We start from the raw sequence: 17843 nt of genomic DNA on the forward strand, positions 1-17843 counted from the left end.
TATTTCATATTTTCCTTCTCTTTTTGGTGAAGGGTTGGCTCTAGACCTAGGCTCAGAATAATTCCATTGTTGTGAATTAACAGACAATTCTTCAAGAGAGTCCCAGGCCTCTTGCCCTTGCAATTTTAAAATTTTTCCGGTATGCATGGATTGAATCATTTGTCGGTTTGAAGGGGTTAAACTATCATAAAAATATTTTACAAGTCTCCATTTTTCAAAACCATGGTGGGGACATTTTAATTATAAATCTTTAAATCTTTCCCAACATTCATAAAATTCTTCGTTATCTTTTTGATAAAATTCGGAGATTTCTCTTCTTAAACTATCAGTTTTGGACATGGGGAAAAATTTAGCAAGGAATTTATTAAAAAGTTGATCCCAAGTAGTGATGGTTCCAGTTGGAAGTGAGTTTAACCAGGCTTTGGCTCTATCTTTTAAAGAAAAAGGAAACAACCTAAGTTTAACCGACTCATCAGAAAAATTTTGAAAACGAAAGGTTGAGCAAATTTCCAAAAAGTCTTTTACATGCATGTATGGATCCTCTATTTCTAAACCATAAAATGATGGTAACAATTGAATGATTGATGGTTTAAGTTCAAAATGAGTGGCATTAGTCGTGGGCAAAACAATGCATGATGGAGCATTAGATGAAATAGGTGAAAAATATTCAAGAAGAGTTTTTTCTTGCACAACATTAGGTTCTTGTTATATTATGCTTAAACTTTCAAAAACACTTTCAATTTCACGTACAGACACTAATTTTTTCACCAAACGATTTTTTGAATTACGATGTCAATGATGCATACAATGTCACAAATTTCTCAAAGTAACACAAACAATCACAAGGAAACAAATTTCTGATGTGGAAGATCAGTTAGAACCGCAACCATAGAGCATACTTATAACAAGAAGAAATTATAATCTTTATATAAATATATAATTTTTTTTTTTGTTATGATTTTTATGATTTTTTTTTTTGTTTAACTTGTTCCCAGGCCTATTTGATTCCACTTACTCACAACTTAATAACAACTCCCCGAGGTTAATTAATAAGCGTGGATGAGAACTTTGCCAAATTTCCTTTAAGCAAAAATTGCTTATGTTGAAAGAACAAGCTTTGTTTTTTTAGTTTTTTTTTTCAAGTATTTTCTTAAACAATAAAATTACAACTAACTAAATGCAATAATTAAGAAAAAAAATGACAATAGCAATAGTAAATAGTTATATAAAAATTAGGAGGCACTTATGCCATCAACTAAATGATCAACAAAAAATAAAAGCAAGGAGGCACTAATGCCATCAACCAACACTAATAATAATAATGATAATAATAATAAAACTTAGGAGGCACTAATGCCATCAACTAAGATAATAAACAAAAATAAAAGCTAGGAGGCACTAATGCCATCACTAGAAATGATAGATTGCTCAAGTATGTAGGAGGCAAAAAATGCACTCAACTATCAAGTATTTAGGAGGCACAAATGCACTCAACTAAATAAAAAACATAAAAAGTAAAAGAAAAAGAAAAAGGGTTAGGAGGCACTAATGCACTCAACTAATAAGTAAGTAGGAGGCACTAAATGCCATCAACTACCAAGAAATATAAATAATATAATATATAACAAAATAAATAAATATATGTATAACTTTTCTTTTTTTTTCGATTTTTACTCTTTTTTTTCGATTTTTTTTTATAGATATATATATTACTTTACTTTTTTTTTAAGATAATAGTGCAAATAAAAATAAAATAACTAGTAGAAGAATGTTACTTACCTTGTAGAAAAATCGTTTCTTCCTTGCAACTCCTCGGCAACGGTGCCAAAAACTTGTTGATCCCAAAAGAGGGTGTTTTAAAATTTAAACTCGCAAGTGCACGAATCGTTTCGGAATATAATGTTCATGTAAGTACGAGGTCGAACCCATGGGAGTTGATTAACATCAAAAGAAACTATTTCAAACAAAGCAAGAATATTCTAACCTAGTTCCAAATATTTGATGAGATTTTGTTTTAGAAAAATAAAAAGACAAGTAATAAAAATATTAATGATAAAAATGGTTTTCAAATGAGATATGTAAAATAAGATTATTAAGATTTTAGAATCCACAAAATGCAAGTTCAATAGTATTTATAAGTATATCGATTCCCAAATTTAGATATAGTTGAAATAAATCACACTATATTTTTTTCAAGATACATTTTCTATTCAAGCACAAGTTACTTTAAAAAAAGGTAGGATTTTTCTTCACTTATAAAAGATATAATTTCTAAGCATTAGTTGTGTTACAACCTAATAAAACTACAAGAAATCAAAGAGATTATGTTTAGGCAAAATATGATACTTATGCTCTAAGAATTAGATGTGAACAATTTAATGAAAAACATTTAATCAAAGAATATCATATTTTTGCATAATGAAGAACTAAGTGTAATATGCTTTAACAATCAATAATAGATGAAAAATGCATATCTTTGATAGAAAAATCCATAAACAATGTTGTACAAATGGGAAATCAACATACCAAAAAAAAAAAAATACTATCTAGTTACATTTTGTTTCATCATCATCTTAATAACCTTTGAAAAAGATTAGAAGCACATAACTAGATTGAAATAAAAATTACAAGATAACATACTTGACATGCTCTTCAAAAGATGAAAATGGTAAAGAAAAGGGAGAAAAATATTTGTAGAAGATGATGAAAAGATGAAGAAGAAGAGCCCCCAAATGGTCTTATAATACTCTATTTATATGCAAAATATGGATATTAAATTAATCAAATTAAAATAAATAAATTGATTAATTTAATTGTATTGGGAAGTGGTAGGATAAATAGAGTAAGTGTAAGAGTATTGGAAAGATGAAATGTTTGGTTGGGTAAAAGATTAGTGAAAAGCTAGGGTAAAAAAAATAAATTAGGAATGTTTATTTAGGTGAGAAAAATATGGAAGAGTGAGTTGATATTTTAGTGAAAAGAAAAAAAAAGGACATTGGGAAAAAATATGGTTTTTTTAGCCATATTGGTGGATGTGGCAAAGTGGGTTCGACTGGCTGAAATGGGAGCAGGCTGTTGGGCCTTGAAGATTGGGCCAGGGAGCATGCCCACGTTGGTGAGTGAAGGGAGGCAGCACTTGGGAAGCTGTTGAATGATGAATTGGAGCTGGGCCTTTGGACTGCACCTGAAGTGGCGTTGGAGGCATATGAAGATTGGCATTGGGCCTTCTGTGGTGCCAGCTGGATGGAGTTAGGCGTGAGTGAGGTGCTGATTGATGAGTTATATGCTGAAGTTGGCTTGGAGATGCATCACTCAGGCGTGACAACTGGCGTTGGAGAGGTCTTGAGGCAGCTGGGACCAAGCTGAAGGAGCTTCGGTTGTGAAGGGGACTTGGAGCTGATGAGAGGCAACATGTGAAGGCTGGGACAGGAGAGGCAAACGGGCCTTGGGCCTATTTCTGGCGAGCCCACTGTGGCTGAAATGCCATATTTTAGCTATCTCTTTCAAAATTACACATTTCTCTTCTTTGCTTTTATTAATTTTCAAGCACCAATAGACCAATTTCCTACAAAATAAGTATAAAATAAATCATAATACAATATTTTCAACTATAAAATAAATCAATTTAATTATTTGAAAATATTAATTATAACTTAATTTAATTTAACATTTAAGCTCAATAATACCACATTTTTTTTACCTCAAATTAAACAACAATAAGTCAAATAATCAACTCCAACATTTTACAACAAAGTAGCTATAAAAACACACAAAAATCTATAAAATTAAAACAAAGCTAATAAATTCAAAAAGTAATTAAAACTTAATAATTTAATTAAAAACTTAAGAACTAAATCATTTTTAGCTTAAAAAGTGTGGTAAAATAACTCTAATTTCTAGAGTTATCAGTTGTCAGGGTTTTAATTTTTAATTTTTGCTTTTGTAAAAACTCTTTTGCGAAAAACACATTTTATTAACTTCTTTACAAATTACTTGCAACAGTAATAAGTGATTTACATTATTAAATCCAAACACATATCATAAGGCCAGCCTCAACGCAGTTGCCTTCAAGGTGGCTTGTTGACTATTTTCTGACAACACATTACTTTATGCGTTGGATGAGTTGAAGGCTTGAACAAAATTAAAGCACCGTTGCCACCGTGAGGCAACGGTGCTTTCTCCTTTTTTTTTTTTTAATTATATATATAAATAAAACATTTTACAGATATATATATATATTTGTTACCGTTTTTTTTTACCGTTTATCACATGATTTTTCTATTTTTTTTTTATAAATACTCATTTATTTCATTCAATTTTCACATCATTACATACATCTTCTTCCAAATTATCAATATTACAAAATTTCTTTTCTTACCAATGGATTCCCAAAATTCTCAAAATTTTCCAATTCTCCAAATACCAACTCCCAAAATCTAAATTTTCAAAATTCATCATTTTCTCCACATACCAATCCCCAAAATCCAAATTTTCAATATTCTCATTTCAATCAAAATTTTCAAAATACTTCCTCTACTAATCCTCAAAATCCAAATTTTCAATATTGTCAATTTAACCAAAGTTTTCCAAATTCTCAAAATTATCCCATGTCCTCTTACCCTTACCAAAATTTTGGCTCTATTGAGACACCCCAACAAGCTCTATTCTTCACACCAACAAATTCACTACCATATGCATTTCATATGCTTTCCCTACACCAACCCGAAATGGTTTCAAGAAATTATAGGCCAAGTATGGAAAAGTCTAGTATTGATTTGAATCGTGAAACATCATCGATATCTGTCTCTGAAACCCAACCTGAACATAGTGTTGAAGGGTTGGAAAATGTAGTTCTACACAATGAAGATGAATCAAGGCATAAATGTAAAGTCAAATGGAGCAAGGAAGCCACTATACTTCTGATAAGTGGATGGCTTAATACATCTAAGGACGCCATTGTGGGGAATGACCAAACTTCTACACATTTCCGGGCTCGGATCGCAGAATACTACAACACCAACCAAAAAGGCTAGCAAGCAAGAACTGGAAGGCAATGCAAAGATCATTGGAACAAGATGAATCAAAAGGTGGCGCGTTTCAATGGGTGTTATAAACGAGTACAACAAGCACATCACAGTGGTTGGTCTGATGAGCAAATTCTTGAGAATGCACATCAATTGTACAAATCTGAAAATAACAACTCAAATTTTCTACTTGTGGACTGTTGGAGATTGCTAAAGGATGAGTTGAAATGGAATACAATGTACCAACCAAAAGGTGGTAAGAGAACAAAGGTGTCAGATACAGGGGCATTTACTTCTTCTTCCAATGCAGACATCAGTGATGATGAAGTACGTGAAGTGCGCCCTACTGGCCAAAAGGCAGCAAAGAGAAAAGGAAGGAAAAAAAAGACACACATGCTAGATTTATAGAGATTAGTGAACGGAAAGCATCTGCATTGGAGAAATTGGTGGCAATAAAGGAGAAAGAGGCGATGATAAAGGAGAAAGAGGCAGAAGATAATAGGATGACAAAATACATGGATTATCTCATCATGGACACGTTGCATATGACTCCTGAACAAAAGAAAGATCATGAAAACTTGTGTACTTATATTAAGAATAATATCCTGAAGTTGTAATTGCTATGTATTTTTATCAACCGCATTATTATGTATTTTATTTTATTTAAATAAATTATCCTTTATGTTAACGGCTACATTTTAACGGCTACATTTTAACGGTTATATTTCAACGACTATATTTTAACGGCTACATTTCAACGGCTACATTTTAACGGCTATATTTTAACGGCTACATTTTAACGGCCACCATGTCTATAAAACCAAATTTCAATATTCCTTTTACTCAACTCTCCATTCAATCCTTCATTTTACTCTTTCATTCATCTTTCATTCCCAAATATCATATACTCTAAGTTCAACAATGGATTCGCCAAATTCTCCAAATCCATACGACAATATGAGTTTAGAGGATATCATAATTGCAGAGTGTACTGACGATCATGATGATCAATATTTCAAAGCGCTCATGGATGGGGGTAGCTCAACAAGACAAGGAAGAAAGAGAGCCCACATTGATAGAGGTCATGTAGAAGGACACCAACGTTTGTTCGATGACTACTTTTCTGATGAACTGGTGTATACAGAATATCAATTTCGAAGAAGATTTAGAATGCGTAGACATGTATTCCTACACATAGTGCAAGCTCTAGAAAGTCATTCAGAGTATTTCCATACGAGGTTTGATGCAGTCGGTAGAAGGGGGCTTTCGCCATTACAGAAGTGCACTGCTGTTATACGAATGTTGGCATATGGAGCGCCTGCCGATTATGCTGATGAGTATGTTCGAATTGGTGAAACTACCGCCATTGAATGTCTAGTCAATTTCGTTTGAGGAGTGAATGATATTTTTGGGACCGAATATTTAAGACAGCCCAATGCTGGGGACATTCGTCGCTTACTTCAAATGGGGGAGGTGCGTGGTTTTCCAGGCATGTTGGGAAGCATTGATTGTATGCACTGGGAATGGAAAAATTACCCAGTTGCATGGAAAGGTCAATTCACGCGAGGTGATCACGGCAGACCAACAATCATGCTCGAAGCAGTTGCGTCACAAGATCTTTGGATATGGCATGCATTTTTTGGTGTTCCAGGATCCAATAATGATCTCAACGTGTTAAATCAATCCCCAATATTCACTGATATCTTACAAGGGCAAGCTCCGAGAGTTGAGTTTACAGATAAATGACACACAATACAATAAGAGGTATTATCTAGCAGATGGTATCTATCCAGAGTGGGGTACATTTGTTAAAACTAACTGCCTCAAGGAGAGAAAAGAAAATTATTTGCCCGATGCCAAGAAGCGGTACGCAAAGATGTTGAGCGAGCATTCGGAGTACTTCAATCTTGTTTTGCTATTGTACGAGGACCATCACGTTTTTGGTAAAGAGATGTTCTCAAAGATATTATGTATGCATGCATCATATTGTACAACATTATTGTCGAGGATGAAAGAGATGCATATGAGAGTTTGTTTGATTTTAATTATGATGACGGCCCCGCCAACACCCTAATGGTTGAAGTATTGCATGGACCTATTTCTGACTTCCCGACAATGCTTCAAAGAAATGCTGAAATTCGTGATAGAAACATTCATCGCAATCTTCAAGCGGACTTGGTAGAGCATATATGGTCAAAATTTGGAAATCATTTTAATTAGTATTTTTTTAATTATGTTAGATTGATTAATTATGATTATCTCATTTTATAAGCTCCTTTAAATTTAGTCTAATTTAAATTTGATGTAATATTTATTTATATTAATATATGGATTTAAAAAATTTATTGTGACAATATTTATAATTACAAAATAATATATTAAATAATAATATGTGGGGTCATAGTTAATAACTTTTGGGGCTGGCTTAGCATTGGAGCATTTTTATGAAAAAAATTGCTAAAAGTGATGTGGATGAGAGAGAAAATAAAAAATTATATTTTGGGATGATTTGGACATGTTAAGCCACCATTGGAGTTGCTCTAAGTGCTTTTATAACCAAATAACAAAAGAAGCACTTTTGGAAAGCTGTGCCATCCAATACTTATATATTGAGGGGCTGGTGTTACATGTTAAGAGATTGTTTGTAGCTCTCCAACTCTATGTCAAGTTGTTAGGTTCAGTCCAAGAGGTGCAAATGTTGTTGCCAATTGGTTAGCCAAAGAGGCTTTGTTTTCTAAAGTTAATACTTTGTGGTATGGAGACCTTTCCCTTGTTTAGATGATTTGCCAATTCTTTTGTAATTGTGGTTATTGAATGAAGCTCTTCCTTTTTAGAAAAAAAAAACTACGTATAAGATGAAAGTAGTGTTAAAAAATGAGAATAGCTTATAAGAATGGAGAGTTTTCATTTTTAGGGCTTTTATACAAAAATATGATAAAACAAAACTTATAAAAATAAAATTTTAAGTAAAAAAATCATAAGCTAAGAATTTTTAAAAATTTCCATATTTTTATAAATATTTGAAAAAAAATCCATAAATTATATAATTTCCACTATAAAAAAAGAAGCTATATTATATTAAATCACGATAATACTACAAAAAGAAAAAGTAACCGTAAAAATAACATAAATTTACCCTAACGACAACAAAGTAGCATGAAAATAACAAAATTTTACAAAAACGACAAGAGTGCATGTCTACCTCGATTGCATAATATGCATTTTCACTAATTTTATTTTCTATCTTAATTTTTTATTGTTATTATACTGGATTATGTTACTTGAGTTCCAATTGAGTTAATATGAACAATAAAAATGAACTAGCTACCGAAATGTAATATCTTGAATGAGGATTTTTTATTTTTATATAATTGTCTATATTTCTCATGTAACTTTACTGGTTGACAAATTTAGTTTATCCACAATCATCTTATCAATAATTAGATTGATTGAATAATTAATAATTATTAAGTAAATTAAATTTAAACATAGTATATAAAATTACATATGTATTGAAAAAATCCAAAACCACATTTTTTTTTTCATTCCGAAATATATATAAACAACATATAACTTACCTTTGTTGTCAAACCACACACAACAAGATAGAGTGGTGAACTTGTATTTGTATTTGGTAACAAGCTCTTATATTTCCTTAAAAAAATAATCAAGTAAACTCGTCCAATATTTAGAGTCAATTATAATTTTTTTTTTTTAAAAAGAGTTAATTATACATTAATTGTATTTTTACCCTCAAAAATATTATACTCTTGGGTTTAATCTCTCGAGAGATGAAAAAGAGTGTTAAAACGCAGCGTTTTGGGGTGAAGGGAAAGTAGAAAACAGTATTACCACAATACTATCAATTGTGTTGTGTGAGACGGCTGTGAGTGGCATTGGACTTGGAAGTAGGCTGCGCCAAAGAGAAAGTTATGGAGAAGAAAGAGGAGACCCAAGGCCAAGGCCTAGGCCAAGAACCAGAGCAAGAGCAGGTGGTCAATCCATGGGAGGTATCGGCCAAAGACGGAGGCAAGATAGACTACGACAAGCTCATCGACCAGTTCGGTTGCCAGAGACTAGACCAGTCCCTCATCGACCGTGTTCACCGTCTCACCTCTCGCACTCCCCACGTTTTCCTCCGTCGTGGTGTCTTCTTCACTCACCGGTCTCATTCTCTTTTCATTTTTCTTCCCATTTTCGGTGATTGAATTTCAATTTGGAAATTTCTGACTTGGTTGGTGTCCAGGGACTTCAATGATATTCTGGATGCGTACGAGAGAGGCCAGAAGTTTTATCTCTATACTGGACGAGGTGCATCTTCTGAGGCTCTGCATTTGGGCCATCTCATTCCCTTTATGTTCACCAAGTGGGTTCTTTTTCTTTTCATGTTTATCTCTGTTTGTTTCCCGAGAAAGTTTGATTGTGTCTGTTTGGTTGTGATTAATTATGATTTCTGTTGCAGATATTTGCAAGACGCGTTTAAGGTTCCTCTGGTCATACAGCTTACGGATGACGAGGAATGTATGTGGAAAAATCTCTCCGTAGAGGAAAGTCAGAGACTTGCTCGGGAGAATGCTAAAGACATTATTGCTTGTGGGTTTGACATTTCGAGAACCTTCATCTTCAATAATTTTGATTACGTTGGTGGGTAAGTCGAAAAATCTGTACCCGTATCGTTGATTGAGAATTTGATCTACTTTTCTATCATGTTTTTCAAAGTGAGTGCTTATGGCTGAAGCAATGTTTCTTTATTCACTTTTATTTCTCAGACTCTAAACACAATTACATACATGGTTTATTAGATTCTTTGTTGTTATCTATTTTTGTGTAGTGCATTTTACCAAAATATGGTGAGGGTGGCTAAATGTGTCACTTTAAATAAGGTAATATAACAATTCTACTTTTCCTTTCAGTAATTATTTTCTTTGTCACCTGTTCTTTACTTGAGTTTCTGTATTATGTAGGTTACTGGAATTTTTGGTTTTTCTGGAGAGGATCATATTGGGAAAATTAGTTTTCCACCAATCCAGGTATAATCTACATAATAAAAATGGTAGTTGCTTTGGATAATTTAAGTGAATTGTCAAATTCTTTCATCTTTGTTTCTGAGATAGTTTAACGTATGTTTAATCTGTTAGCTCGTGAAGGGTTACAATTTTCCTTTTACATGTTATTGCAGGCTGTGCCGTCGTTTCCTAGTTCATTTCCACATATTTTCCAGGGTAAAGATAATCCCCGTTGCTTAATTCCTTGTGCAATTGACCAGGTATTTGGCTGGGCCTTTTGTTGGAGTTTTAATATAGATTTCATTCAGATCACTTTATTTTCCTGATTTATGTCCACATTGCAAGCACGCGGAAGTTTAAGATTGCATCTTTTCTTTATTCTTACACGCTGTTTCTGTTTGTTTTTTGTGTAGGATCCTTATTTCAGAATGACACGAGATGTTGCTCCTCGCTTAGGATATCACAAGCCTGCACTGATTGAAGCATCATTCTTTCCTGCCTTGCAGGTATGTGTGTGATAAAAGCATGGAATATTTCTGTTACTTTCTTCTCTTTTAAACACACATCAGTACCATGAAACTTAACTAACTCATGCGAATTCGCGGCAGGGGTTTCTTTCATGAATTTAACAGAAAAATGGCTGAACATTTTATAAATACTCTGAATATTAATTATTTCACTGACTTGAAATTTTCATTCGTAACTTACTGTGCTACCCTTAAATCATGAATATCCAGTTTATGAGATTTTCATTTTCCCTTACAAATTAAATAATTGTCAATGCAACACTCTTTCTTGCTTTATATTTTTCCAAGAAGATATTGCTCGTCTTTATCTTCACCTCAACACTTGCAGGGTGAGAAAGGAAAAATGTCTGCGAGTGATCCAAATTCTGCCATATATGTCACTGATTCTGCAAAGGATATTAAGAACAAGGTTAGTTTCAGATTCATACAGTTGGTTGTTTCTGTAACATCAGCTGCATATTTTCTCATATAAGACCCTTTTTAAAAAAAAATCATATTCAATGAATTCATGTTATCTCTGGCATTTTTATGCTTTGACAGGTCTGTAAAAGCACTTTATTTTGCTGTATCTGCAGGTGAACAAGTATGCATTCTCTGGTGGACAAGATTCTATAGAGAAACACAGAAAGTTAGGAGCCAATCTTGAGGTATTATTGTTGTTCTTCTCCTTGTCCCTTTTTGGTAAATGGTAGCAGAAATTGTCATCTGCTTGCGACAACTTGCTAGCTTTATTTGTTAGTACCAAATGTACTAATGTTTATTTGAAATTGAAACTAGGGGTGGAGAGTAGTCTTTAATTGCTAGAGTTACTTTTGGGTTTATAGATTTTCATGGCAAATCATTGTCCATACAATTTTTCAGGTTGATATACCAATCAAATACCTTGGTTTTTTCCTAGAGGATGATGCGGAACTTGAACACATTAGGACGGTAAGATTTCTGTCGTATTCCTGCTAAGTTGTCTCTTGATGGATATGCACGTATGGCATTTAGTTGTGTTATAAGCTCCCATGCATTTCGAATTTTTGGTTAAGCATTGAAAGTACTGCCTGCCCAAGTTTAACAAGATTTGTTTTCCCATTTCTAGGAGTATGGTGCGGGGCGCATGCTAACTGGTGAGGTGAAGCAACGACTCATTCAAGTTTTGTCCGAAATAGTAGAAAGACATAGTAAAGCTAGAGCTGCTGTTACAGATGAGGTATGCTTCTGCATCTTCCTGGCATTAATTACCACACGATTTTTGTTCATCTGTGAACTGTATTTCAAGAAATTTTTGTTCATCCAAGAAAATGGAAATCCATTTTTCTCATTTTTAGGGAAGCCAGCAATTGTGAAAACAGGTTGGGTTCATTTGGATCATAGAAATTGCAATGGAATGAGGAGATGCTTGGCTCCTGATTCTATTATCTTTTTCCTTTTTCTGAAGGAGCCAGTTCTGAGTATCAATACTAATTTTTTCTTTTCTTTTGACAGATGGTGGATGCATTTATGGCAGTGAGGCCTCTTCCCAATATGTTCAACTGAAGTATGAGACAGAACGTAAATTAAATTTAAACATAATATATAAAAGTACATATGTATTGAAAAAAATCCAAAACCACACTTTTTTTTTTCATTTAGAAATGTATATAAAGAACATGTAACTTAGCTTTGTTGTCAAACCACACACAACAAGATAGAGTGGTGAACTTGTATTTGTATTTGTATTTGGTAACAAGCTCTTATATTTCCCTAAAAAAATAAGGGTTATTTGTGGCAATAATACTTGTGTAGTTAGATTTGTTGCACTTAAATGCTATGTAAAAATTTTGGCGGCAATAATCCCTATCGTTACTCATTTGGTGTAGACGTTGGTCCCTGGATTGTTAAGTCTGACCAAGAACCTACGTGGCTATTCTTTATTGGTCTAATTTTATTTAAATATTAATAAATTATTTAAAATTAAAATCCAAAAATATTTAAAAATAATTAAATTTTCTTTCATACATTTAGAAAAATAAATTTAAACTAACTTAATATTTTAATTATCATACAACTTAATTAAAAAATATCAATTAAACTAAACCCAAAAATCCAATTACTCATGGACAAAAACAATTAATCCAACATTTTATATCTTTATGAATGAAAATTTCTTTATATCTTTTTTCACGTTGCCTAATATAAATCATTCCCAGATTACAGAAAAGAAAACAAATACTGAAGAAAAAAAATCCAAGTCCATCACAGACCAAACAAAGCTATATTAATGTGTTCAAATTACCCAAATACTAGACCAAACCCAATAACATATAAATATATATCAAACAAATCTGGGTTGATGGGCTAGGAACAGAGGGTTGAGGCTGAAGTCGTCGACTGAGGACGGAGCCAAACGCTACTGGGTTCGAAGAAGAAAACCAGATCGGGACTGCCAAGAGGAGAGTTCAAAGTCGACACCACCTGGAGACGAGACTGGGTGCTCCAGCCATGGGGTCGACTGGATCTAGGTTGAGATCGAAGTCGTCGATTAAGGCCGGAGCCAAACGCTACTTAGAAGAAGAAGAAGATCGAGGCCGCTTGGAGAAGAGTCCGACGAAGAGAGTCCGACTGGACCGTCCATGGGGTCGCTGGATCTGGGTTTTGAGAATATTAGTGAAATGTGGGGTTGGGTTTGGGCTGAATAGCAAAGATGAAGAAGAAGAATATGATGATGATGGTCTAGTATTTGAGTTGTACTGAGATTAGGGGAAGAAAAAAGGAACATGAGGTCTAAGATCAGGGGAAGAAGAAGATGAACAGGGAGACTAAGAAGAGTAGAAATATATATACATATATAAAAAAAAGTTTAAACGTTTATTTTAATTTTTAGTTTTAGGTTTTTTTTTTATAATTTTTAATTAATATTTAAATAAAACTAAACCAATCAGGTGTAGCCACGTAGCTCCTTGGTCAGACTTAACGGTCCAGGGACCAACGCCTGCACCAAATGAGTAACGATAGGCATTATTGCCGCCAAAATTTTTACATAGGCATTTAAGTGCAACAAATCTAACTACATAAGTATTATTGCCGCAAATAACCCAAAAAATAATAAAGTAAACTCTTCCAATATTTAGAGTCAATTAGAGCAACTCCAATGGTGGCTACCACAATGGTGGCTTAACATGTCCAAATTAATACAAAATATAATTTTTTATTTTCTCTCTCATCCACATCACTTTTAGCAATTTTTTTTCATAAAAATGCTCAATTGCTAAACCATCTCAAAAGTTGTCAACTATGGCCCCACATATTATTATTTAATATATTATTTTATAATTATAAATATTGTCACACTAAATTTTTTAAATCCATATATTAATATAAATAAATATTACATCAAATTTAAATTAGACTAAATTTAAAATTTGGATTTTGAGGATTAGTAGAGGGAGTATTTTGAAAATTTTGATTGAAATGAGAATATTGAAAATTTGGATTTTGGGGATTGGTATGTGGAGAAAATGATGAATTTTGAAAATTTAGATTTTGGGAGTTGGTATTTGGAGAATTTGGAAAATTTTGAGAATTTTGGGAATTCATTGGTAAGAAAATAAATTTTGTGATATTGATAATTTGGAAGAAGATGTATGTAATGATGTGAAAATTGAATAAAATAAATAAGTACTTATAGAAAAAAAAAAACCATGTGACAAACGGTAATTAAAAAACGGCAACAATTTTATATATATATATATAAACTGTTATATATATATATAGGTGAATTCTTCAGTCCCTCACAGGACTCAGTCTTTCAGTGTGGGGTTCAGTTTTTTGCCAATTGTCCAAATTCTACAGGAGTAAGTCTTTTTTTCACATTTGCTTTTGACTTGCAATGACCGATTGTGTGAACTGGTTGGAAAGTTGCTGGTGATGTGGGTATAAAAAGTAGGGGCAAAAAAATAATTCCCTGTCCAAAATATATGTACAGTTGAGAACTTGATCGTAAACTTAATATGAATTTGAGAGATATTTACGATTTTGGTAACGTAAGCATTGTGCTTCCGCCAAGTGATTTATATGTTATGTTGAGTGAGACACAACAATAATCACGTAAGTAAAACTAATATATATATATATATATCATCAATGATTTGAAGCGAAATGTATTTTGTTCATTGTGGTGTTGTGTTTATTGCAGTCCTTTATTATAGTTTTGTGGGATGAGGAACGAAAGAGTTAGGTTGGTAGTTTTATTTCAATGGGCTATTTTGAAGTTGTTTTATAAGCATGTACGCAATGAACCAATTTAGTTATTATGAATGTCAGTTACTATGTTCTGTTGTTAATGCATTTCATGACATGGTTTAACTTACATTTTTTTTATCAATTTGAAAAGCAATCTCTTCGTAACATTTTACTAGTTGTTTTTATAAGTCACCGTTTCTTTTAGGAATTTCTTTTGTTTTATCAAAAAAATAATGACTGAAATTTTCTATCATTTCCAGTTAATGTTGGCCAACTAATTTCATAGATTAATTAATTCAAATTGAGATATCAATCACAGGAGAACAAAGATATATAACGAGTTATAATATAACCATAATATATAAAATATTGTCCCGTAACTAATATAGTTGGTGATTCAATCATCCTAAATCACACAAATAAAACCTTTGCACGTAAATAAAATAGAATAGTCATACTGAACAATTATAAAGTAGCAGTTTTTATTACGGGGTAAGAGTTATGAGTTACGCACTACAACTTTCAAATTACTTATCAGCTCTTACTCGCTAACGTATCTTCCTAATATATGTATCTGAAAATTAAAAAAAAAATGGTTTTAAAGGCCTCAAAAATCATAATTTACTTGGAAATTCACTCATTCCATCTCTTATAGTGATGCATTTATAATACATATCTGAGATGATCAATCCTTAACGTATAATACTGGCGTAAGATCATGGATCCTCAAAATTACCATATGAGAGGATCAACTAATTATTGTAGTACTTATTCTCTTTGGTCAAACAACATATATTACAGAGGTTACCCAATGTAAAACGAATTAATATATTACAGAGGTTAAGTGTAGTGATTGACTTACATGAATCGTCTTTGTTGAGTTGAAAATGGAAATGGTGACAGTTGTTGGGACTCTTACATGAAGTGGTGGATGATATATAGACACCATATATATACATATACCTACAAATATAGATTTTTATTCTTTAATGTGTAAAAGGTAGTACATACTTTTTTTTAATGGTAGATGTCATCTAGTAATCAACATTCATTTAGAAACCATAGGAGTTGAGAAATACTAAGAGTAATCGGCCATACAGGGTATTAGTCGGTGTTACACAATACATACGAAGTCAAATGGAGAAGACTTGTTAAAACTGAAACCATAACATTTAATATATACATAGAGGATAGTTTGCATTACACATGCAAGAGCCCCTTACACATTGATCAAAAAGCCTTAATCATAGTACGGGTACACAAAAGAGAAGAGTTTCCAAAAGTACGATCCAAAAGACCGTATTATAGCAAAGTGACTTGTAAAGCCATTAAAACTTGAAAAGATACCTATTCAGTGATTCCATTGATAGTAAGTGTAGACCAAACCGAGTACATATAACAAAATAGATATTTATTGATTAGGTGGCTTCTGAGTTTGGATGTATAGTGGGCACATGTTGATATAGCCACTCCGAAGCTCATCGATCGCGGCTGCCACAACTTCCATTTCCTTTCTCCAGGCCATCTCTGTTGCAACCAACTTCTCTTTCAGCTCTAATACCACCATCTTGATGGACTGTAGGTCAGACTTAAGGAGAGTGTTCTGGATGTTGGACGCATTGTATCTCCTCTCCCATTCGTTCCGCTCGGTGGCCAGCCTGACGTTGTCATGCAAAATCCGGTTAATGTATTACATTTGCTCAAGATGATTGTAACGCCCCAAACTCCAGGGACCGTTACGGTGTGCCTTGTAAACAGTGCTAAACTCGCTAATTGAGTCATTTGGCCAAAATCGTGAAACTAAGTATGATTAGCGGTTTAGGGATTAAAAATTTGGTTAGGATGTAACGTTTCACTAAAACATTTAATATATACATTGGGATCCCGAAAATATAATTTCAGAGTTTATTACAGAAAATATTTACAATAGGCCGTTCTAAGCGGCAAAACAGGGTTCAACCCTAGTTCCACTTTAAACCTCGGCCGTGGCGGACGAGCAGCTGCATATGTACACGTCATCACCTAAGCTCTGCAACTCAAGGATGGTCCAGCTTCCTCTTGCCTTTACCTACACCACGTAGCACCCGTGAGCCGAAGCCCAGCAAGAAAATCCAATAAAGCATGATATAATATCAACAACGATCATAATAACAATTCAGGACTATCAGTCCAAGCAAATAGGTGACAATAACCAAAAGTCACAATAATGAGCATTGCTCCTTCTAGCCATGTGACGATAGGGTCACCAGGGCTTAACCGATAAGTGATTCTTTCTTAAGTTTGATTAGGACAGGTGCAAGGTGATTAGTCACCAACATAACCTTCCTCACGACTCTAGAGTCGAAACTATGGACAACGTCCCTTAGCCATGTGACAAACGGTCACCGGGGTCATATACCTTGGCTATAGTCATCTGGTCGTAGACCAGGCAAGCGCTTATAAGTTCTTCGACTTTAGGGTCGGTCTAGCATTAATGCCATAGAGCCATTCAATGCGTGATTCTCGACTTTAGAGTCGGTCCCTGACTAGTCAGTGTCTTTCACTAGTAAGACATGCCACCAATCACATATCACATATTCCATATCCATAAACGAGGTATTTAGCATGCTTACTAAACAGGTATTAGTACTATTAGGGCCATGCATCAACACAGAGACTCAAGCTCTGAACGATATCATACTCAGTACATAAGGCATGTCCCAATCACATGTTTCTCATGCATCATATGCAATAAATCCAGCAATCTAACATGCACCAATAACAGCCATGCATGTCACGTTTAATAGTCAACCAGCATGCGTCAAGAATAGCCATGCATGTCATACATAATACTCAACCGACATGCCTCAATAATAACCATGCATGTCATACTCATTAATCAACCAACATGCATCAATAATAACCATGCATGTCTCATAGATAATAACCAACCGACATGCATCAATAATAACCATGCATGTCTCGTACATAATAATCAACCGACATGCATCAATAATAACCATGCATGTCTCATATACACAGGGTGCAGTTTTCTTACCTTAGATTCGAGCTAGAACCAATATAAGAACGACCCTTGA

The 17843-nt window shown here is 33.5% G+C and overlaps 2 protein-coding genes, 1 non-coding gene and 1 pseudogene across 3 annotated transcripts; all 4 read left to right on the forward strand.

Moving 5' to 3' along the window:
* The first annotated feature begins 217 nt into the window (after nt 1-217).
* Nucleotides 218-324, forward strand: LOC133793208 (small nucleolar RNA R71). Its single transcript, XR_009874664.1, has one exon. It is a non-coding gene; the product is annotated as a small nucleolar RNA R71 (small nucleolar RNA).
* A 4751-nt stretch (nt 325-5075) lies between these two features.
* On the forward strand, nt 5076-5432 carry LOC133791320 (uncharacterized). Its single transcript, XM_062229245.1, has one exon. It carries the CDS (start codon nt 5076-5078, stop codon nt 5430-5432), a length of 357 nt encoding a protein of 118 aa, XP_062085229.1.
* A 762-nt stretch (nt 5433-6194) lies between these two features.
* LOC133791321 (uncharacterized) lies at nt 6195-7244 on the forward strand (annotated as a pseudogene).
* Nucleotides 7245-8887: 1643 nt separating this feature from the next.
* LOC133790587 (tryptophan--tRNA ligase, cytoplasmic-like) lies at nt 8888-12348 on the forward strand. Its single transcript, XM_062228260.1, has 12 exons — nt 8888-9189; nt 9271-9390; nt 9487-9672; nt 9856-9907; nt 9989-10054; nt 10204-10290; nt 10444-10536; nt 10886-10966; nt 11133-11204; nt 11419-11487; nt 11645-11755; nt 12031-12348. The coding sequence occupies exons 1-12, from the start codon at nt 8957-8959 to the stop codon at nt 12079-12081; spliced, it is 1221 nt and encodes a 406-aa protein (XP_062084244.1). The 5' UTR covers nt 8888-8956; the 3' UTR covers nt 12082-12348.
* The last annotated feature ends 5495 nt before the right edge of the window (nt 12349-17843 follow it).

This window comes from Humulus lupulus, chromosome 7 (assembly GCF_963169125.1).
Source record: "Humulus lupulus chromosome 7, drHumLupu1.1, whole genome shotgun sequence".
Lineage (NCBI taxonomy): Eukaryota > Viridiplantae > Streptophyta > Magnoliopsida > Rosales > Cannabaceae > Humulus > Humulus lupulus.